At 40.9% G+C, this 23,851-nt stretch overlaps 1 protein-coding gene across 1 annotated transcript; it reads right to left on the reverse strand.

The window, feature by feature from the left end:
• Nucleotides 1-421: 421 nt before the first annotated feature.
• IL7 (interleukin 7) lies at nt 422-10,155 on the reverse strand. Its single transcript, XM_057426172.1, has 5 exons — nt 9,976-10,155; nt 8,133-8,275; nt 4,257-4,343; nt 3,354-3,506; nt 422-1,895 (listed from the first exon to the last, which is right to left on the reverse strand). Exons 1-5 carry the CDS (start codon nt 9,983-9,985, stop codon nt 1,743-1,745), a joined length of 546 nt encoding a protein of 181 aa, XP_057282155.1. The 5' UTR covers nt 9,986-10,155; the 3' UTR covers nt 422-1,742.
• Between the last annotated feature and the right edge of the window lie 13,696 nt (nt 10,156-23,851).

A 23,851-nucleotide genomic window follows, 5' to 3' on the forward strand; every position in this document is an offset into this window, starting at 1 on the left:
TTTCAGTAGAAAGGATTTATAGAGAAGTCCTTACAGTTGTGGTTACATTCTCCTATCTGCAGTGCGATATTGGGAAATCTGTTTCCCTTTCCTATTGCATAAGAGTTATGGGTGGGGTTTGGGTTGTTTTTTTTCAGTGTTTGGAATTAAAGTTGTAATCTCTTACATCAAGAGCTAAAGAGAGTATGTGAAAGTCTCAATCACAGTTCTACGAAGATCCTACTCCTGCCTTAAGCCTCTTCACCATAAATACATGGGGGGCTGAAGGGAGTGTATTCCAGGGAAGTGTAACAGTATGTTCACTTTGCTTTTAACCTTTCCTCACCCTTATCAGTAGGGCACGCTGGGTTTCATGGATTCAGTACAGTGATCTTATGCCAGTCAAGGGAGATGTATATGGTTCTTTGAAGCACATCCCACTATTTTTCAAGCCTTTTATTTGAATACCACAAATTTTTCAGAGCAGTTCTGTGGAAAAGTTATTTTCACCAGATAAAACAACCTTATTCTGAACCAGGGAACAACAGGCTGACTTAACTAAGGATTTCCAGAAGTATTTAGTCCAAGGTAGATACCCAGTATGGAAATGTCTACCTAAACTGGCCAGGTAACAAGCAAGTAAGAAATGGGTATTTTATCATGGGAGGTCCCAAGCAGCTGGAGGTTACATTACCAGCTGTGCTTTTAATGTCAAAAAAAAAGCTTAAAAAGGACTAACGACACCCAAAACAACAGCCCAATTCCATAGAAGAAAATATTTTATTACCAAAGGAGTTATAATATCAAAATAAGAAACTGCAAAAGAGTTATAAACAACTATAAAAATACTTCTATTCATCCAAAATTAAATATGAACACTTCATTAGTTAAATGCCAATATATTATTCTCTGACAATATTCACACATTTTAAGTCATGTATGTCTAACATGTTGAACACATTATATAAAATAATTGCCTACAAGAAATCACAATCTGAAGGTCAGACATTCTAGCTCCTCCTGCAGCTAACTCTAGGATAACCAAATACACAAGAATAGTGGTGTTTCCAGTCAGCTGAACAAACTTACGTTCAGGAATCTCCTTTTTCACCTTCTACAGATCTCGCTGTCTTGCCTCTACTCACAGCCAGTAGAAGTGTGCTACAGCTCTCAAAAATCAGTACTCTTCCTAAGTTTTTCATAAAGTTAACCTTTTGCTTATTTTTCCAAACTTAAATCAGTTTGCAGACCTATTAGATACCCACACTGAAAACACTACTGCATCGGCAGAACAGATCCCAGATCAGCTGCTTGTTTGGCAAATTGCTCTTTTTGGTCCTTGATGTGTTTTATGTAGATAGTAAGAAAACAGCTACCTTTCCATATCGTTTCCTTCACCTGAAGCTTCTAAGATGGTTTTATAAATTGCAGTAGACACTTGAGTATATTGCTTTCATACAACAGTATTATAAACTGACTCAAAAGATCAGAAAATTCAGAGGAGCTTTTGAAGGTGGGATCCAGCCTTCTGCCAAGTTCTTTGTTCTAAATGCTGGTCTTTTATTTCCACTTCTAGGGCTTCAGCAGCTTGGTTTAGCCATTTCTGTTCATTCCTTCTCCAGGAACAAGGTACAGTAGCTTTCCATCAGAATTCTGGCATAGAGTGTTCATATAAGCGAGCAGAGTTACTCAAGGAATGCATATAAAATGCAAAGACACCAAGTAATGCCACTTTGGAAGAAAAGACCAAGATCTACCTGGAATCATCTGGAAATTATTTTTTCAAATTTATTCCAGCAGGATCGAAGGCTAGATATGTTTTCCTTCAGTTCACATAATTCTTGGTTACATTTCTTTTTGCACTGTTCATCTGTCTCTGTATCATCATTATTATGCATATTTACCTGTGTGCAAACCTGAAAAAGAATAGCTTGTATTGTTAATTGAGAAGTGCTTATTCTTTTCATACAGACGTCTTTTAAACCCAACTGATTCCATTGCATCTCAATAAATAATGGAGGTACCTTACACAGTAGCTAAGTCAGAAAGCTGGGCTACTTACAGAATGTGCCTTGGCAGTACACAGCATGCACTACTCTGATGTTCCCCCTCTGAGCACAACCCTGCTGCTGCCCTACTGAACTGGGAAAATGTGGCTTTGACAGATATGGAGAGCTGAATACAGAACTGATGCGGACAAATACGGAGAGCTGAAACCAGTGTAAGCAACTAAGAACATGTGTCGTCTGTCAGTGGTTTAAAACTTATTCTCCATTATTTGAAGGACTGGAAAAATAAAACAAATTAAATTGTGAGCCAAACTTTGAAATATATGACTACATGTGTGGTACCTTGAGACTGGTGGAACAAGGCAGACCTGTTCACAGGGGTCAACGCTATGGCCCAGTGTTCAGGATCTCGCCCAGATGCGGCTCTTGTCCACATTCAATGACTGTTCATTATTTGTACCAGATTACTTTAACTGGTCTTTAAATGAAACCAAGCATCCACAAGGTTTGGCATGAGTTTCAAAGGTGACAGTCCTTTGCCTTCTATGATGTAACTAGGATAACTTTTATGGTAAGGCAAATGTTGGACTCACCATAGGTGGCTAAACAAAATGTAGACACCAACATTACTCTGAAAATCTGGTCCTGGACTGTCACAGTTTCTCCACTTCAAGGAGAAAAGAAAGGGTCAAATGCAGCTGTCAATCCAACTATTTAAGCCAGTCATAAAGAATTATATCCTTTGCTACCTGTGGAGAGGCTTTTTGACATTGGTCAATATTTTTGTGTTCAACAGGTAACTGTGAGCCACACTTAAAAGAATGCTCCTTCTCTCTGTAGGTCACTAGGTTTGAGTGACACGTCAAAGAGCAGAGTCTGCCAATGATCAAAAATCCAAATATTTTTACATCCAGCTGTTCCTGTTGAGTTTGAGATATTCTGGTTAAAATAAAGTTCAAAGGTATTATGAAAGTGAGAGAAATTCCCACTAATTGTTTGGTGAAACAAAGCAAATCAAACATTCACCTTACAGTAAAACCCCAATGAGAAGTATAATTTTAAATACTAGAGAAGTTAAAAGTCCTTCTTCGCATGTGGCCTTTGTCTTTTATGGGAGAATTAACTCAGGCATTTCAGCACTGAACCACAGTACGTATCTTCACTCTGGACCTCCAGATCATTGTTTCAGTCTTTGCATTGGGCTTAATATCTATTACAATATATATGCTACACAGAGCAAAATTTATCATGCATGTAACATGTTCATGATAGCTGTACCTTTGAGAGGTAGATGTGATAGTCTGAAGAGCTCTAATTAGTAACTCACATGCTTACAGTAAACTGCAGGTTCTCACTACCACTCACCTTTTCTTTTTTGTGTCTTTCACATTTGCACTGTAGAACTTGTAATGTCCCACATGAAACTAATGCTGCTCTCCATCTAAAGTCTTTGCTGATTTTTTGCTTATGAAAGAATCTGAGCATGTTGCATGCCATGCTCTGTAGTGCTTCTATTTCCTGTAAAGAGAGCAAGAAAAATGTGTCGTGAAAAGTCTGTGCACCTTTAATTCTTTATAATGTTGATCTGTCTTTTCTAAAAAAGCTTCATTAGTTGCCATTACTTTATTTTCCTTTCATAGTGCCAATCTTTTCCAATAAAACACATGACTAATCTGACCTACCTGCCACCTCTTCCTAATATTTAAAGTATCAATTTGTAGTAGTAATAATAACAGCATAAGGAAATCAGCCGATGCAGTTTGGAAAGCACTGAATTACTTTTAGAGTCAGTCCTGTTATCAAGACATGTTAAAATCTGCAGCAAGAGCTGCCAATTGTGTTTTCTGTCATTTGAGATCTGCCCAAACAATTACTAGTAGGGCTTTCAGATCTGAAGTGAAAAGCTTAGCTAATATGAACTTCTGTAGAAGAATGAAAACAGATGTGAAATTTTTATGTTTACTTCTGTTGGCAAAATAAAATAAGGAAATAAGATTTCTCTACTATTCTGGATTAAAAATATAAAATAATCTTTATAGTAGAGGAAAAAAAAGCATTTTTTGGATATGGAATTCTTCATATTTTGGTTTGTAAAGTGTCATTTTACTTGACAAATTTTATGATTCCAAATTCAAAAAAATATCATGAATTGACTATTAAGAGGTAGCATTACTCTCTATCACAATGTAGTTTTAAGGGACCGGACTGTACAAATAACCCACTTGAGTCTGTACAGTCTAAACTAAATTTTCAGAAGTTAAATTTTACCTGAGTATCATTGCAGAAAAACACTTTGCTATTTTCATGTTTTTTATTCTTGCAGCACCTGTCACGATACTCTGCAGACATATTTACCTGTAAAATATCATATATGTTTGAACATGAAAGTACTTTTAATCAAGTGAGCCAGGTTTCTCAGTAAGAGCTGGTGATGGCAACACTAAATTATCCTGCAGCATCTCCTCTGGTGTCAGTGTACAACTCTGAGCTCTTCCTTTGCAAGCAGCCAAAGAAAAGCCTAATTCAGCCCCAATTTCTACAGGTATTTACTGATTCATACAGAATCACAGAATGGTTGAGGGGAGAAGGGACCTCTGGAGGTCATCTGGTCCACCTCCCCTGCTCAAACAGGTTCACCAAAAGCCAGTTGCAGGGACCACAACCAGACGGCTTTGGAATATCTCCAGGGATGCAGACTCTGCAACACCCCTGGGCAACCTGTGCCAGTGCTCGGTCACCCTCACAGTGAAGAAGTGTTTCCTGATGTTCAGAGGGAACCTCCTGTGTTTCATTCTGTGTCCACTGCTTCTGGCCCTGTCACTGGGCACCACTGAGAAAAGCCCAGCTCTGTCCTCTTTGCCCCCCCCCCGCATGGTTTTATAGTCATTGATAAATCCCAAGTCTTCTCCAGGCTGAACGGTCCCAGCTCTCTCAGCTTTTCTTTATTGGACAGACACTCCAGTCCCTTAATCATCTCCATTGCCCTTTGCCGGACTCTCTCCAGTAGTTTTGTATTTCTCTCATACTGAGGAGTACAGAACTGGGGCAAATCTATTCATTTTAAACCTTAACATTCTATCAAATTACTTGATTCTTTGGAATTTGAAAACATACAAGAATATTTAAATCTTACACAGACATCAAATACAATATTTGTCAATGTTTGTCTCAATAAATCCATGCCCCAGGCATCTAAACAGACTGTAGCATGCACTTGGCATATGCACTAACAGAAGACATCCTAAGCAAGATCCCTTGTTGCCTTTTTGTGACCACAGTCTTTTATCAACGGTTTATTCTCTGCGGCTTTTTTCTTCTACTTTCACACTTGTCATCAAGATGACATCAAGATGACAACTGAACTCAACAAAATTCCTTTGCTTTCTTCTTCAGCCTGTATCTAGATAGCCTAATACAACCAGAAGGGGTTTAAACAAGCAGCTCATGACAATATTGTGTTAGATCTCCTCACTTAGACATGCATTAGACACATATTAGACAGTTTAGTTCTAAAAGTTTTTCTGCAGATTTTTTAGGTAATGTTGCCTGTATTTCAGAAATTCACCCAAGATGAATAGAACTCCATCCTTGAAGTGCTTTCAAAACCAAGAATTAAGGGAGTCTAATACTCAATGAAAAAAGAAAAAAATAAATACAGGAGATAATGCACATGTGCTTGTACCACAACAGAATGAAGGTTTGTTTCAGTCACACAGCACCAAGATTTAGAAACAATCAAATAAATAAATAAATAATCACCCTAAACCCTGTATACCTGTGGCTTCATTTGCTCACTGCTACGGGATCTCACTGACTCCCTAAGAATATCTTTAACATAACACACAGTAATCATTTTTGAAGGAAGTTTATAGGCTCTGACTAAAGCAACCAAAGGGAAATCCTGGCCTCAGAAAAGGCATTAGTGAAAATCAAATCAACTTATAGAGGTCAAGTATATAACCCACTAGTTATCTCCACAGCTGCCTCCAAACATCATGCTGAGGGGCTGAAGGTTCCTGAGTTTGGCTCTGCAATTGCAGCAAAGTGCCTGGTGGGCAGTTCTACCACCCAAACAGCACTGTCCGTAATATCTGCTGCTAAGTTACAGTGACAAGACTATACTCTGCTTTTACAGAGAAGGGGAATGAATCTCTCCTAAACTGAGAAAAAATAGGAAGATTAAGAAACTGGCACACTAGGTGGTGTGCATGCCTGTTCTATGAAGTAAAATCCTCAGAGCTCATTACATTCCCATTACCTTTGAAACACATCAATTAATTACAGTTTGTTTATTTATTTATTTATTTAGTTGGTTAGTTAGTTATTTGGATAACCATTTCAGTTCTCATACAGTCTCCTAAAAAACTCTATCTCCTAAAAAAATCTCACTGGGAATATTGTGTTCAGTTTTGGTCCCTGAATACAAAAAAAGATGTGGACAGGCTGGAGAGGATCCAGAGAAGGGCCACAGAATGGTCAAAGAACTGGAAAGCCTGCCATGTGAGGAAAGGCTGAGAGAGCTGGGCTTGTTCAGCTTGGAGAAAAAAATGGCTCAGGGGAGACATTACCACCATGTTCCAGTACTTAAAGGGTGGCTACAAAGACGGAGATTCCCTTTCTACAAGGAGTCACATGGAAAAGAGGAGGAGTACTGGGCACAAGTTACTCCTGGGGATATTCTGACTGAACACAGGAAAATTTTTCACAATGAGATCAACCATTGGAATCATCTCCCTAGGAACATGGTGGATTCCTCAGCATTGGTCACTTTTAAGATTTGCCTGGACAGGATGCTGGGGCATCTAGTCTGGGTCATGCTTTGCCTAGAAGGGCTGGACCTGATGATTTTTTGAGATCACCACCAACCTGGTATTCTGTGACTTTGTGATTTATTACAATTAAAAATAGACAATCAAAGGTATCTGGAAGAATGACATTGCTCCATTCAAATCCTTGAATGGCACCCTGGGGCACTGAGTACATCAAGCTTCATCCTGCAATTGGGCAGCCTTTGTTAGAAATAAGATAACAAACTAAAGAGGATACTTATCTTTTCTAATATGGCCATGAATATTTTCCCCAACTTTGGTGCCTTGTTCAGGATAAGGTCATTTATCGATGGAGAAGTACAGTTCTTATTTCATAATCTCAACAAACGCAAAGTGATCAGAATGTTTTTGGAGATTAAATGATCGTTCCCTGTCCCTAAAGGTATTTTGCTTCCAGATGAAGAGCTGATGTGTTTTGGTAGAGAAAGGTTATAATCCACTGCCATAATGCTCTGAAGGATGGTGGTGGATCTTAAGTGTGAAGAAATACAACAGCTCTTGATTTCTCCTTTGGAAAAGCATTGTGTATCACTTGTATTTCATGCAAATAGATCTTGATTTAGATCTCTCTCTGCAAGAGAATGGTCAGTTCTTGTTTAAGTGACTAACGGTAGAAAAATCCCATTTTCATAGAAAGTGCCTCTGATAATCTAGCTATGGAACGTGCTTTCTCCCATGAAAGTGTTCTTGACAGATAATTTAATTGTTAATAATTCATGATGAAGAATTGGAAGGTATGTTTTGGGTATGGGTTGGTAAACTGTTATGATACTGTTTTCAAAGCTGTAATAAATGTGGCTGATAAAGCTACAGATTTACAATTGAAAAATAATTTTTTTTCTGCTGCCTTCTAGAAAGGTTGATTCTTTGTTGACTGAACATGATTGCATGAATTTTGTGCCTCTGTGCATTTGTATTCAATGGACACCATAAAACTTCAGTCAAGCAGTCTACAATTAGAACAAAATACAGCTTATGTAATGCTTTCTCCTTTTGATAAGAAGATGTAAACAGAGATTACTTCAGAAAAGAGTACTTTAAAATGTAATATATTAGACTATTTATGGCCAAATAGTACAGCTGTCTAACTAGATGATGCACAGGCACAAATACCGATATCACAGTATTTGTACATGCATCCATTTGTACATGGACAGGCAGCATCATCATACCCACCAGCATTCCACAATGTGATAATGTGTGATCTTAAACTGGTCTTTTACTGTATGTTAACATTAGAGCTTTTTCATTATTATTATTTGCTAGCATCTAAAAATAGTCAACATTTTTTGAAAGCCCAAGAGCTATTACCTACCAGCTCATGGATGTCGTGGCTTAGTATATTCTCATACTTCACACGGATTTCAGTTGTTCTATTTCCCATTGCACAACTAGATGAATTCACTGGAGACAGAACAAGAAGCAGTGGCAGAACCCGAAGGATAGATCTAAAAAAGGCTGGATTACAACAAGAACAGTTCAGTACATCTTAAATGCCATTTATACCTTTTCATATACTGATCAACCAGGGTCTATTAATATCTCAAAAAATCTAACCTGAAGGAGCTAAATGGATCCTAAGTAGATCCTACATGTAATAAATATGAAAGCTAGGTAAGGCAAATTTACAATCGTCTTCAAGCTCCAAGAGCCTGACTTCTATAGAGCTTTACCTTTGTAAATCTCCATGCTAACTATATCTGTGCTGAGTAAATGATCAGTTTGTAGGAATGAGATTTCATATTTTAGAAGAAGTTTACAAAAAAAAGAACATCACTGCTTGTTTCTAAAGAGCAGTGATATAAGCAACTTGGATCTGCTGCTTCAAAACTCTTTAAAAGACACAAATAACAATTTTCTAAATTTAAATCAGTCTAACAGACTCCATCACTTCAAACTGGGGCTGCCCAGCAACAAGTGGAGATAACGGGTGAAAACTGCAAGGTCACTTCTGTTCATTTTTGCTTTCTCTGTACTGTACAGATGGTGAAACTTTTTTAAATGAGGAAAATACAGAATCAAAGCAGGTAATTCTGAAAGAGATGTTGCACACTCCTTTAATTTCCTTGACCCATTGCAGGATCACGATGAAACCTGTTCCTAAACGAGTCCTCTGAAACCCATTAGATGAGTGTCATAAAAAGTTCCAGGAGCTTTCAACTGAAAATTGAAAGGGATTTTCTCAAAGCTGGACGTCAAAAGAAGTGGTATCGATAGTGCTCCATACAACCAGCACTTCAAAAGAAAGAACGAGCACACTACTGGTAATACCCAATCCATTCGGGAAACTCCTGAAAACTCGTAAACTGTGTTTGGAAAATCCCCAAATTTCTCCCAGAAGAGCCAGTTACAGTCAGTATTCCAATATTTCCAAACAGAAAAAAGCCCCTTTGGAGGTTTTGATTACCATTACCACCCCCCCCACCCCCACCCCCCCGGTGCAAGGAGCCTGAAGCAGCGCTCCAGACGCACCCGAGGCGCGCTCCCGGCCGCCGCCAATTGCGGGGTCGCTTCCACCCCGCTCCGAACCTCCCGCTGCTTCGGACGCCCGGCCCCGCTGCTCCGCGCCGCGCTCCGCAGTCCGCGGGGCGCGGTTAACACCCAGTTGTCTTCCCTCCGCCCCGCTGAACCCGCGTGAAGGTGTCGCTCCAGCCGGGGGAGGACACGGGGATCCCCTGGCCTCAGGGCGACGTATCCCCGGCGCTGCGCGGCACCTCAGGCGGGAGCACAGGTGGCTGCGGTGAGCAGCGCGGCACGGACCAAAACAATGCTTCTGCGCCGCTCGCCTGTCCCACGGTGTCCCGCCACTCCCAGGTCCCGCTTCCCGCAGCGGGCAGGATGGGAACCGGGCGCTTTTACTTTCATTCTAAGTGGAAAACTGAAAAGAAAAGAAATGCAAAACTGGGAATTTCCGCGGCCGTCACCGCGGGTTTAAAAGGGCACCAGGAGGCAACTCGCCGGCACAGGAGGAGAGGCGGCGGGGTCGTCAGCTTGGAGACGGTAAGGAGACGGCAAGGAGACGGCGCGACCGGAGTTGCGGAGCGGCGCGGGAGGAGCCCATCCCAGCCCGAGCGCAGGTACAACGGCACCCCGCGGCTATGCTTGCTGCCCGCGGAGCGGCGCGGTGGGGCGCGATGCGGTCGGTGCGCGCTCCTTACCATGGAACATGGTCCGCGGGGGGGGGTGGCAGGGAGCTGCGCCGGCGGCTCCGCGGTCATGGTGGCGGCACCGCCTCGCCCATGGTGCCTGCGGCCCGCGGGGCAACGCGCAGGTGGGCGAGAGGAGCCGCGGCGGCCGGGCGGGACACGGCGGCCCCCGCCCGCCTGTCAGGGGGGGGCGCGTCGCTGTCAGCGGCGGCTGCGGGACGGCCGGGCTGTGCCAGTCCCATGGGGCTTCCGCCGCCGACAGGTAGTTTCACTTTCTTCGCCGGCAGCCGCGGTGCTCCCCGACGGGCCGGCGGTCCGCGGCCTCAGCGAGGCGCGGCGGGAGGGTGGCCAGCCGCTGGAGGGGGAGGCATCCCCGTCCGCCACGGAGGAAGGTCGGCGAGGACCCGGGCCGGGCGGCAAGGACCGCCAGCGGGGCCGGGGAGCACCCAGAGGAGAGAGGAAGCGGCGGGCGCCGACGGGATCCCCGCGGGCGCCTAAAAGTGGCTGTGGCGGGGCCGTGCCGTGCCGGCGGAGGTTACATAGATCCCCGGCTACACGCCCAGTGCCGTGTGAGCGGCCAGGGAGGGAAGGATGGACCTTGGCAGTGCGCGTGGAAAGAGCCGCTCATCCGCGGGGAGGAAATCCTGAAAAAAACCACAAATAAAAAACCCCACCACAAAACTCAAATAAGAAACCACCCAACACAGCCGTGCTGCGGAGCCACTGTTGCGGAAGAGAGACACTTGGTGTCTGAGCATCCAGTCGCGCTCTCAGCCGACCCTCGGTGGGCAGGGGGAGCTGGGACTGCTAGGAGGCCCCTCGCTCAGGTAGAAGGTTACCTCCGGCTGCTGGCATAAGGTCACCAGCGCAAGGTTGTTGATTTTCTGCAGACTTCGCCCCCACCTCTCAGTGCATCATCTTGAGAAACCTAAGAGGATTAAGAAAAGACAGCGAATGGCTCAGAGAGGTGTTTTAGTGTAGAAGCTCGTGTTCTAAACGACAGGGCTGCAGCCAGATGTGGTTTTCTAGGTGAATTCAGAATGCAAAACCTGATGCTTTGGTGCAGGTGAAAAGGCTTGGAATAAAATAATGTATGAAATGACTGTGTAGCATCCCTTTCACCTCTCCCGCCCGACATACTTTTTGAGTTTTGACTTTGACATCACTTTTGCGGCTCCACGTGAGCAAAGAGCTGATTCCAGAACCCCTTTCCCTTCTCACAGAGGTGCTTTTCCAAGTGTGGGGGAGAAATGGGTGTGTATATCAAGGAGCAAACATATGGAATTGGCTCAGGATGTCAGCTGACTGCTCAGGATGGTTTCCTTTCTTCATACTGGAACTGTGCCACTTCATTCATGTACAAGGAGGTACTTAGCTCTCTTCACTCATCTTCGGACTAGACTGTTTTGGATTGGGTGTACATGTCTTGTTAGTTTTATTCTGAGGAAAAACAAACATTTTCAGATTCTCTCCAGAAGTATTCTGACAGATCAAGAGCAAGGGTGTTTCCTGGCCATTCAGCTTTGACAAGGTTGACTTTAGTAGTAATTTCACATCACTACTATTCTGTTTGGGTAAGGCACAGCGATCAATATCTAGACAGCTCCAGACAAGAGCAAGCACCTGTCCTTGCTATGTGCCAGGCTGGATGTAGCGGATGGTTCAGATCTTTAATCTGGACAGGGACTTTGCCTCACTAGTAGCTACATGATCTAGTTCTTAGATGTGTCTTAAATTTTCCATCTTTTTTTTTTTTTTTTTTGATTTATTATTTTCTTTTCCTTCTTCTGCCAGATACTGACTGAAAACATCCCTCTGTGCACATTTGAATTTGCTGGTGTGTGCAGGGCAGAGAATGGTATGGGATTCTTTGGGGGAATAGCACCTGGTGTAATACAAGCACATTTAAGATTAGGTGGTTTTAGGGTCTGGCAGTCAAAAACTGTCAGTTTCAGAACTCAAAAGATTTGAAAAAGCTGCCCTGTAAAGATGCAGTCGTGCAAAACCACTTCCACAAGATCAACTTTTCTTCTAGGCAAATGGTTCTTCCAATTTCTAATGACACCACATGTGTGCTCACAAAATAAGATATTTCATGCAGATGCTAGTAAATTGTCAGGATGTAAAACTAAAGGCAAATTCCCTTAGCTGTTTGGTTATGCTTGTTTTCTAGCTGAAACATCCAGAGGACTGATAATTTCTTCAATTTATAGTGTGAGTGATGGAAGAAGCCAGTGTGGTAGCTTTACACATTAATGGGAACATGACTCTGAAAAGTGATGCTGGACTGCTAACAGGAGTTTTGCTCTTTTCTTCAGGGTCTTGTCTGCTAGATGGTGTGATCTTAGCCCTGACTGTATTTAGATCCCAACCATTCCCTGTTGTGTGACCTAACCCTGACTGTGGCATAGATTTATGATATGTTATTTGATGTATTTTTGTGTGGAGGGTGCTTAAATATTCAAGCTTTGACTGTATCTTTTATGTGCTTTTTACAATATCTTAAATCATTCTGTGCATTTTGTTTTCAAAGTACTTCTTTTAGTGATTTAATAATTATTTTTCTCTGAAAAGATTACATACAGAAAGTTCAAATGCAAGTCTTCAGAAAACTATGTTCAACAGATGTAATTGCCTATTTTTTAAAGAAGAAACTGAATATCAAGAATTTGAAATATTGAAAGAAGGAATTTAGGACTGATTATATGAACATCATCTGAACAGCCCGTTTTACTCAAGGACTCATGAAAGGAGTTTTGAAGGTATAAACGTTTATTCAGTCTGAGACTTACCTAGTCCAAGTGGCTGCTACTGGTTTGACCAATTTTATGAAAAGCAGTTGATGCCAGGCTATAGTGAGCTCTCCCTCTGGAGTTGACTTAAGCTGCAGCTTGACTGTGTCAGAGCATAAAACCTTTGAGGAAAGAATGAAACTGGAATATTTCTATAGCATTTCCCAGATGTTAGGCATCTCACTTCTCTTTAATACCTTGAAAATTTATAGGGCTATTTGTTTTAGTAAGAGATATGTTAGCTTTACCATGTAAATAATTTGACTAAGTAAAATTACAAATACGTGACTTTGGGAAAGATGTCTAGTGCAGGGCATTAGTGCTAATGTTTGCTGTTTTCCACACTGGTTTCAGAAATATGCTATTGCAAATTGCAATATTGCAAATTGCAAATTGCAACTGAAAGGCACCAGTAATTTATCTATTTGTCTAGCATTCATCGATCTATTTATTTATTTTGAACATAGTCCATAATTATTTTCAGTATATTTTCCAAGGATAGGTTCACTAAACAAGTTTAAATTTAAAATTCCAATTGTCTCCTGACCTGGTCAAATTTATTGCTAGAGAAGCAGCTATTTTGGTATTGCATATTAACCTCCACCTTAATATCAGTATTCCTGGGTAGGTACATGATTGCAAAGAACATGATTTGTTGCTAAGTTTCAGGTTTTGAAAAGACTAAGCACTTCTGGGAATGTTGCTGACTTTCCGCAGCTGTGGCTTGTCAGCTTGAAAAGGTCTTTTACTCGTGGCTTTAGATTTTCCTTCAGGCTGTTTGCAGACTTACAGAGCCATTAGTGAACACATTACTGGATAAAATTAGTTGAGGAGTTATAAATTTTTTATTTGATTTTGGAGTAAAATGTGCGTGCTGAGGTCAATGCAAACTGGTGGGCCTCAGGGGACTGTGGCCACTGTTACTGATGTTCTTAATTTTAAGAATAAATATGTCTAGTACTTAAATTATTTTCATCTAACTGTGGGGGATGGGAAGAAGAAGAGACATATTCCTTCCTACTCCACTGTCTAAAAAAAAACCCCAAACCACGGGAGGATCCCTATGTAACTGGGATTCAGAGCTAAGTTTATTGTGCATCCAAACCTCCCGTTTGTGAAAATCAAGTCTTGGAAGTTCTAATCTTCTATCATATTTAAGCAAGCCCAAGGGACCTGATTTTGCCTTTGCACTAGAACACCCATTTTGTCGAATGATGGTTGCCACTTTTTCACAAATCATTTGTCCTGTCATTGGTGTGTGTGCTGAACAAAACCATGAACCAATAGACTGTTTTTTAAAGCAGAATTGTATCTTCTGTTCACTCAAATGTCATTTATATATCTGTGGGGTTTTTTAGTGTATTTTATTTTTTTATAATTCAGCATAATTTTCCAATGGAGGTTAAGAAAGAAAAAGAAAATCCAGAAAACTATTAAGATAAGAATTATGGAAGCATGGGAAGCTCACATGAAATTTTTGTTATCAAGCTGTGGAAAAGTTTATTCCTTCAATAGAAAGCAGTAATTATTTTATCTTCCTGTCTCGCAATACAGGAAGATGCCAATAAAGATTCTATCATGAACAACATGCCAAATAAAGTATTTTGATCATCTGTTGGGAGGGGGGAGTTTCCTAGAAGCAGCACAACCAGTGTTGAGGAGATGGTGTGGTATAAGGCAGTAGTAGTGGGAATCAGGCTCCTCATTCCTAGCTGCTAAGGGCATTATCCACATTCCATGAATACATCTGAGAGCTTGGTCCATTGGTCAGGCTTTGCCTATGCCGGGCTGGTGGTGTGAGGAGGTTTGTACCCCTCTGGGCTTCCAGCTTGCAGGTCAGCTCACTCAACCCAAGGGGCAACAAACAGCCCTTGCCACCTTGTTTGGCAGGCACCTGGGGGGTGTCCATCGGGCACGAGAGCTGTTTCTGGTCTTCATTTGTTGGTGCCTGGGGTGTGCCCACTACCCAGCCTTACAGTGCCTGTGGGTCACATCAGCTGCTCACATCAACTCCATGGCAATGAGAGGCTTTGGTGAGGCTGTCCTCTTCACTGAGTGGAGGTTTTTGAGCTTGTTGTTGTCTGTTTCAGTTCCTCAGTTAAGGCTCTCAATGTGGGAGAAATGAATGTATCAGCTGGGACAAATCATGAAAATCCTGCTTGTGCTGTAGTGAGACACAGAAGAAAGAAGGGCTTGTGGGGGGTGGTTTTCAGTGCGTTTTCTCTTGCTTTTCCTGCTTAAAAAAGTGCAGCTTCAGAGAGGGGAGAGGTTTGGTATGTGTAGCTTGTCACCCATATTGAAATTATGAAAATGTTATTGCATTTCAGGTCATGGAGATTTATTTGGTTTTGGTGCTGTGCTTTTAGGAGTTTTTCCCAAATTATAATCAATTATATTTTATGATTTCTGTGAACTCTTTTAGTGGTGGCTCTTTTTCACAATCCTACATGTACAAGTACAAAAGGACGTTCGTTGAACTTTCCTTTTACTTTTCACTCTCCCTCTCCACTCCCATTATTTATCTTGAGAAAAAGTGTTTGATGAGTAATATGCATGGCGAACTGACCCTGAAGTATTACTCCATTTCTTTCTTTTCCCATCTACTTTTTATTAAAGAAGTTTCTCCTGATTTTAAAAGCAGGCAGAGGGTCACCCTAGGAAGTGACAGCAACTTCTTCAGTGGAGCCACTGTGCTGGGGAGTAAAGTTAAAGAGTTGCAGTTTTGTAGAACCAGAGTCTACCCAAGGAATAAATTTCAGGTCTCAAATCTCAGAAATATATTGCAAGGTTCTAATGGCTATTTTATCTTTGCTTTGGATGGATAGTAATTATAATTATTAATTAATTAATAATAATAATAAAAATATTAATAAGTGTAGGTGTCCCATTACAACCATTCTGATGAAGAGTTTAAGTCTGTTAATAAAGTCATTGAAAGACTTTTTTTTTCTATCAAACACATTATTTTAATATTTCTTTTTTAAATCCCTTCTCTGAATAAATGCTAATGTTAGGAAAGTATATTCTGTGTCTTTCGAGCATAACAAAAAGCTGACTTACTTCTCTAAGTGTGAAAACAAACTTAAATGTGATGACTTCTGTGAACTTCAGGTATTTTTTTGTTTTGCTAACCATGCCTTCCCAGTCTTGACAACTTTTATTTGACTTGCTTGGTCAAACAACATGTTCAAATCCATGCACTTAAAAAACCTCATGAAATGCACTCTTAACCACCAAGGAGCTGCATTTTATTGCATGGTAGTAAGCTGTCTTGAAGAGGAAGTTTGTTCTTAAAAAGATTTAAAAAATGCCTAAATGAACCAAAACCAGAAAAAAAACCCCAACAATTAATACAAAGAAATTGTTTAAAACAGGGATGTCTTATTGTAAATGTGGACTTTGTGGGCCTAATCCTGCAAGAATGTGCCTGCTTAACCCTGATTTCAGCAAGCCTAACTTGCATGCTTATTTTTAAGCAAAAGAATTGTTTGAAGATTTGAAGCTCAGGTGAAAACAGAGCATCTCCACTTTGACTCCTGACATTTATTTTGCTGCTCTCTGGAGTTACCCCAAAATAATTCCAAACGCATCTCTGTCTTTGAAGATCCTCAGTACAAATGTGCCTTTCTCCCTTGTTTGCAGTGAGTGTGAGATCCGGGAAGGGGCAGTTAAGCAAAATTTCAATTAAAATACGGTATGTTAATGCAATTAACCCAATAAGCATCACCTGGCAAATCAAAACAGTGGGTGCATGTTCAGACTTAAATTTCCTTTTTTGACAGAGAATGTACACTTGAATATTACATGAAGACCTAGGAAATGTATTTTATAAGAACAGTGTTCAGGTGCTGTGTTTTTAGTTTCATCATAACCATTTTAAAGAGCTGACTTTGAAGCAGCCAATAGGATACGTGTGTGCTTGTTCTGTGGTGTTTGAGCCTTTCAGTGTCTTTGATTTTTGCTTTCTCATTCAGCACAGGTAACAATACTGGCTTTCAAAGATGGCAGGTGACCTGAAATGGTGTGAGTGTTCGAACCAAAAAAAAATGGATCAAATAATGATGTAAACTCTAAAACTAAAAGGAAGAAATGAGTAGTCAATAGTAGCTTTTCAAATTTTTTTAAATGTCATTCAGAAATTGTTCTTCAACAGTCACATTTTTCAAACTTACAGTATAGGACCAGAGCTAAACATGGCTGTCCAGACTCTGTCTGCCTCACACCATAGTTAATGCTGTCTAATTAATCAGCCCTTAATAATCTGTTCTGATTTCAGAAATGTGTTCTAGAATGACCCACTGTGCATTGAAGATTTGAGTCTTTTTCAAGGTAGAATCCTTTAAAAAAAAGGCATTTAATTTTGCAGGAACAACAGCAATACCAGACACAGCTAATGAAGGTTACTTCATTTTTATTATTAAATCAATAATAAAGTTTTCCTGACTCAGCAGTTTCTAACCCCTTCCTCTCTAGAAATATTGAAGAAATATACCGTACATCTCTTATTTCTTTTTCCTTGTTTATTTGTTTGATTTCCAGGCCCATTTCTGGGCCATTTGGAAGGAAAAGCAAGTTGTTAGTAATCCACAGGCCATTTCATGGGCATTTTGGCACCTGTTTTATTTGATGTGTTTTTATATGTGTGCTGTGGCATTTTTTGTCTGTGTTACACCCAGTGTTGTCTGTTATCTTGTCTGACCCAGATGATACAATTTAGTGCCTCTTTTATTGTGTATGGGTAAGATTAGGGCATGGCTGTGAGCAAGGCAGCTAATGCTGTGTCTAGGTAAGACTGTGTGACTGTGACAGTTAAGGACATGAATGGGGGTTTCAGGAGAAGGACATGGGCCTCTTTGGATGTGCTAGTCAAACTGGGCCTGTAAAATAGGCATGGTTTTATGAGGTGGTAGAACTGCCAGATCTTCTTCCATGGAGACAGAGTCTTGCAGGTATCATGGCATCATATATACTGTCTTCAGCTTATATGCTTCTGAGGAACACCCTAGAAAGAGATCCCTGTGCCATAGGGTTCTCACATTTCTGTTATGACCCCTTAACGCACTTCTGGTACTGCTGGCGCACCCGCACGTGGGTTACTCCTGAGCAAAATACCATTATCAAATCCATGTGGCATCCTTCTTGCACATATCCTGCCCCAACTCAATATTCCTGCTAATAAGGGTCTTGTTTGGTCAGTGTTGCTCATAACACAGCTTGTGAACCTGGACAAAAAGTCATCTGGGGATGACTTATTAGTATATAACTATCTTATTAGTGCTTATTAGTATATAACTAGCAGGTCAAAATCTCAAACATTTGGTTCCATATGTCTGGAATGAAGCATTCAGGACCCATACAGACAAATTCCTCTAGCTGCAGCTCCTGAGGCACAAGCTAAAACTGCTGTCACCTCTGTTTCGCTGGCATGTAAACCTCTTCTCCTCACTGGCAACAGCTCTAATCAGAGCTCACTGTTATATGTATTTTGGCAAACGGAAGACATGGAAACTTGCTGGGTTTGAATGCTTCTAGAAAAAGAAGTTCTAGGGAAGAGTCTCAAGGAGACAATATACAAAGTAAATACCAAATGTTCTTATTCTGGTAAAAGGAAAAAAAAACATCTTTACTCTTGTAAAAATGAAGAACCCTTGGGTTTTAGCCCTCGGAAAGGGTAAACAGAGGATGTACCCATAAAAAATAGGACTCAAGGTCTCTGTGTGGTATGGAGAACTCCATTAATCTCATGGCTGCCAGTGACCATGAGCCCCTTGACGGAGGCAGCCTCTCCTGCTGCCTCACCACAGCACAAACTGGTGCTATATGAGCCGGTTGGAAAATTGTTAGAAAGCCATGTCTGTCGCATAAGCAGTATTTCAGTGGATCCAGCAGTGTGTATGTGACTGAAAGCCAGCATTACTGAAAGAGTTTGGACTTCAACATTGTGAGTATTTGACCTTGAAACTGGATTGCATAAAGAACAGTATGAAGATATAACAGTGTGTGGCACTACTGTCATCACCACCAGTTAGACTCCACCTGAGGAAGGATCCTAGAATAACCTTTGGCCACGTGCTCAAATCAAGCTTACGCTGCTGGATATCTGCCTCTCACTTGACTCTGTCAAAAGCAGTCTTCTTAGCCACTGCCCTCCAAAGAAGCCCTCCATTGTCAGTAACTTTTGGCAGGCAAATTACCTAGGAGCCCACCAAGAAAACTTACATCCTAAAGTGACCTTTGAAGCTTGTCTAAATCCAAGATGGAGATCTACCCAGGCAGTCAAGAAATTGGTGTGGTCAGAACAAGACAGGGCAGCCTTCTGCTCCCTGCCCAGGAGGTGTTTCCAACAGAAGCTTCAGAGAGTGAACAAGACATTTTCCCTGAGGTATATCTGTAGAGAGTCAAATGGGATGCTTGCTTCCAACCCTTGGCTGTCTGACTTCAGTGGGATACCTACCTGCCGGGTCCTTCTATTGCTAATTAATTCTTCTCCCTTTTCTAGGAGCATTTCAAAAAGCTTCCAGGTCCAGAAAAGTGAAAAGTGCTCAGGATTGTTGGAGTCAGTGCTACTAAGCCCTGGAGCACAGCTTGGATGAGTGCCTTAGAAAGAACCAGGAGGAGTACACAAAGGCAGGACAGGGCCAAACCAATTGGTAAACAAACTTATTGATTACTCAGGATTCATTCCCTCCCTTTTCAGTACAGGGTGTGCACCAGGATTGCATGCCATGGTGTACCAGCCCGAGAATGCTGAGGAGCCGGTTCCATATGAATGTTAAGGTGACTGGTGTTCACAGGGAGCTGGGGTGTAACAACCTTCCTTTCCCAGATTGTCTGCATGATCTCTGGACATAGGGAAGTAGAAGGCTACAGTGTTTTCCCTCCAGAAACACTTTGTGGGAGCACTTTGTGGTTACCTTGCCCCACCACAGGCAGGACTTGAACATCATAAATATGGAAGTTTGCTATTTCCTTTAAAATAGTGTTTTAAGAAAAGCCAAATAGCAAGAAGGTGAAGTGGACATGACTCCCTGTGTAACACTAGTTATGAAAATGTTGGAGATACTCTTTGAATAAACTCAAGAGTTAGCCTGTTTCTTTTTCCCTAGTCAGCTACCCTAGCTGTCCCTAGGAGCCTGCCAGAACAAAATCAGGTTGGTGATAAACTCTTTCTGCAGAGGTAGCCTGAGAGACAGGTGAATGCCTGGCTGTCATGGTAGGAGATGGGCTGATGGCTGCTTGGAACAGAGGTGGGGTCAGTTCAAGACTTGCCAGTGCTGACAACCCGAGGGGTGACAGCTGTGACGAAGCTCTGATTACATCCTGGGCTATGTGTGTCTGCCAGGGACTGAGCCACTGCTCAGCCCTTTGACCTCTTACGGTGCATTGGCATCACTGCCCTTGGAGCAAACAAGGAAAGTAGTTGTTTAAGGATAAAATGTCAAAACCATGCATGTGTGACACCATGGGTATCAGCCACAGCTAGCTCCCATTTTTGCTTGTGCATTTGACTGCACAAGCACATTTTGCAGTGTATTTGACTGGTTCTGTTTGAACAGGGGCATGAGACAAAGGGGAAAAGAAGGAGGGGAAAAAGTGGGTAGGCCAGAAATCACCCTCATCTTTCACCCAGGCACCTCTCTGCATGTTGCTGTGGAGGTGAGACAGGCTTTTGTTGTGCTACGTGTGAAATGACTGCCACATGCTGCATGTCAATCCAACAGCAGCTAAACAAAATGGTAAACCAGGTGTTAGATGTACCTGAAAAAGGGGAGAGGCTGGAAAGAGTTTGCTATCATGTATGATATGAGGAGCTTGTGTGGCACTGTTTTGTGGACCACATGGACATATCTGGCACAAGGCTATAAACTAGACAGTCTGGAAAAGCTAAAGGTGCAATCAGGAATACAGGATACTTTGGCCCACAGAGAATGAAATTTCTTATATGATGCCATGCTCACTAGGGGCGATCTGCATGCTGGTGCTCCCCACAGTGTTCCTGCTTTTTAAAATTAAATTGTTTATTTCTTACAATTTGGATGTACTCCTGGAAGTGAGGTCTGGGATCCACACATAGCATTTACTTTTAAATATACCTGTAATAAGTGCTAATAATTTACATGATACAGGTATGGGGAAAGTAAATAAAGCATGCTCTTCTAAGATATCTCTAGCTTTTATTATTATTGTGATATCTCACAGATCAATCTTTACTAAAAATATCTTCACAAAAACAAAGGGTTGAACGTCTTTGTTTCCCTTCCAAGTCTATTTGGGAAGGAGGAAGTGGGCTGGAGTAGTTTTTAGATTGGAAAAAGCCCTCAGGATGACTGTAATGCTTAGTTTTAATTATATGTACAATTGATGATCCAACAGCTTCTTGGCCTCTGCTTTATTCTCGTGTCCCTTTACTTTTAAACTGAAGAAAGGCATGTCTGTTCCCAGCCTGACAATGCTATTGATAAATTATTCTAGGAAAAGCCAAGTAAAACCAGGCTGTCTGACTTCTGAAAGGAGGAGAAGTGCTGAAGAAAAGTACTTGTTAAGACACAAATAACGTGTTCACTCTAGCTGCCCACAAGTGGGATAAAGTTTGGCATGGCTCACACAAAGCATTTTTAATGTTCCAGTTAAAATCTGATATGATCTGTCAGCTGTAGCAAATGTTTGTGTTGGCTTTTGCAGATATCTGTCAATGTTTGCTGGCTCTGTCCATGTATGCAAATGTTAAAGGGTGCCCTTCCCTCACTCTTTGAGGGTGCTTGCAGTAGAACGGGAAAGAAGGACCTCAGCTCCGAAGCAGCGTGGAATACACATGGCAAATGCTCATGGAAAGCGCCTTATTGCTCCACATAAATAGGGTCAAAATAAAAGGTGTTGCATGTGATGTAAACATTTCCATGCTGTTTCTCATGTAATTATTAAAACAATTTCCCTTCTTTCTTTCTGATGACATCTGAAGATTTTTGGTTGCTTTCCCCTTTCTGTGCCGCCTGTGAGACAATTTTTTGCCCTTGTAGGGGCATGAATACAGTTTGATTTCAGAGAAGCATACTTTTGTGTAAAATATGCAAAAAAAGTGGTATTGGTAGAAGTGCCAAGACTGAAAGATAGTGCGTTTGATCTGTAGAGTGATAAATTGGTAACTGTAATGCTAACTGAATCCCATAGCATGCACCACAGTGATCACTATGCAGTTAACTGCTTCAGGTAAGTGCCACTGTCACTCAGTACTGTCATGAACAATTAACGTGGTGGCTATGAACTTAAAACTGCCACTACTAAGTTTCTTCCTGATTGTTCCTTCGACATAGAAAAAGAAGCATGAAGTTATAATTATTTTTTATCTGATAGGTCATTTACCGCTTGCCTGAAGAAAATGACCCATTAGGTAGAAATAATGCCCTACAGTTTTACAAAGTAGAAGATAATTATGGGATATGAAGACTTGTTAGAAATCAGACGAATAATCTAATATAGGCATATATAATCTCTGGTGGAGTTTAAAGTCAAGCAGGTTAGTAAGCCAAAAACTTTTGAACTCTGCCACTTAAGTATTGAGTAATACTGATGGTCATAAAGCAACTGATACTTTTTAATTGACATGAAAATTTGTACATCTCAAGGAGCCATGTTATTTCCAATGCTTTTGTAGAAAGAAACCTGTTTGAGCTCAGAATAAAAAGATTTATAGAATAAATATGCTTTTTGCTTTGACTATCCTCCTTCTGTAGTAAAGATGAATAAAGTTTTGATTTTGCCTGAAATTGCATTTGAGAGTTCTGTGGAGGTTGTTAGCAAAGAAAGTTGCCTAAATTCACCAACTTGCAAAAATGAGAACGTATCTTCAAGTCTCATCTCCAGAGCCGCAAATGCCTGACGGTTGTTCTGAGTCCTTGTCTTTTGTCTGCTAATTAAGATAAGTGGAGCCCAGCTCAGAGGTTGGGAGAAACATATTATGCAATGCTTGTTTAGTGTGACAGATTTTGGCCAACACATACCAGATGAAACTTGGCAGTCTAGGTAGACTGCAAAGTTAAAATCTGCATAGACATGTTTACATTTTGTTAAGTACAAAACATGTTTGGGGGACTACATCAAATATTGTGCTCTGATAACATGAAATTTAAGTTGCTGACGTTTTACACATGGAATCTGTACACTGCAGTGGATATGAAACTTTCCTTGTAGCTCATCACTGACTTAGGCCAGTGGATGCCAGTTTGAAGGTCAGATAAGGTGTGTCCTTCTAGAAGTATGAATAAGAATTCCTATAGCTGCTCATTTATTTGAGATTATAACATTCTGACCTCATGCTTTATGTAGCTATCCGAAATTGTGCCTTCTGAATGGATTAGGTTACTTTTCACTGTAGTTTAACTAATTCCTTCCAAATACACCAAACTTTGCTAATGTGTCATATTTGTGTCTTCTGGATCTAGATTCTGTATTCTTGGAAAGAATGCAGTTGGAAAAAGTAATGAATTGTGCAGCAGTTTGTCAGTTTCTGGAATGCCTGTTGTCTTCCTAATTAATCTTGAAGTTCTGGTCTACACATCTATTTGGGCTACTAGTCTGAGAAGTGGTGCCCTAAAGATTTTTTTGGTTTAGTTCTTTTGATATATGAAGGTATGAAATAGTGACAGTGAAGGATGTAAAATTTTTTTTTTAAACTTCAGTGATTCAACCATTTATTAAATAATTAACTTCCTTGCAGCACTAGGTCATACTATAATACAGTAGTTGTTGGACTTAGGTCTGGTAAGCTTGTTTCAGAGTTAGACACATCTGAACATCACAAAAGTTTCCTTCAGTGTCTTTTTAAAAGTGCAGGATTTACTTTCTTATTTGATAGAGTCCTGTTACGGATTTTATATGTTAAGCATTTTTAAGTTATTCTACAGTTGGTTTTAAGCCATTTACCAATATGCAATCAAATTGTCAGTGTGCCAGTAATATCTTGTGTGTTGTCTCAGACTATGAAACACCTATAATACATTTTCCCTTTGAACTTACTCTATTTTAGTAACAGGGTTATATGAGAATTAGACAACCCCCATTATCAACCTTTTTCACTGCCAAAAATAAAAGAGATATTA

The sequence above is a fragment of the Pezoporus wallicus genome, unplaced genomic scaffold (assembly GCF_028554395.1).
Source record: "Pezoporus wallicus isolate ANWC-B61680 ecotype Strahan unplaced genomic scaffold, APGP_CSIRO_Pwel_v1 contig_4131, whole genome shotgun sequence".
NCBI lineage: Eukaryota > Metazoa > Chordata > Aves > Psittaciformes > Psittacidae > Pezoporus > Pezoporus wallicus.

What these genes read in the sequence shown, in the direction of transcription:
- IL7 (XM_057426172.1), bottom strand. An exon ending in GCCACGACATCCATGAGCTG is followed by an intron (nt 4,344 to 8,132) that starts GTAGGTAATAGC and finishes GATATTTTACAG; the next exon opens with GTAAATATGTCTGCAGAGTA. An exon ending in TTTTCTGCAATGATACTCAG is followed by an intron (nt 3,507 to 4,256) that starts GTAAAATTTAAC and finishes CTCTCTTTACAG; the next exon opens with GAAATAGAAGCACTACAGAG.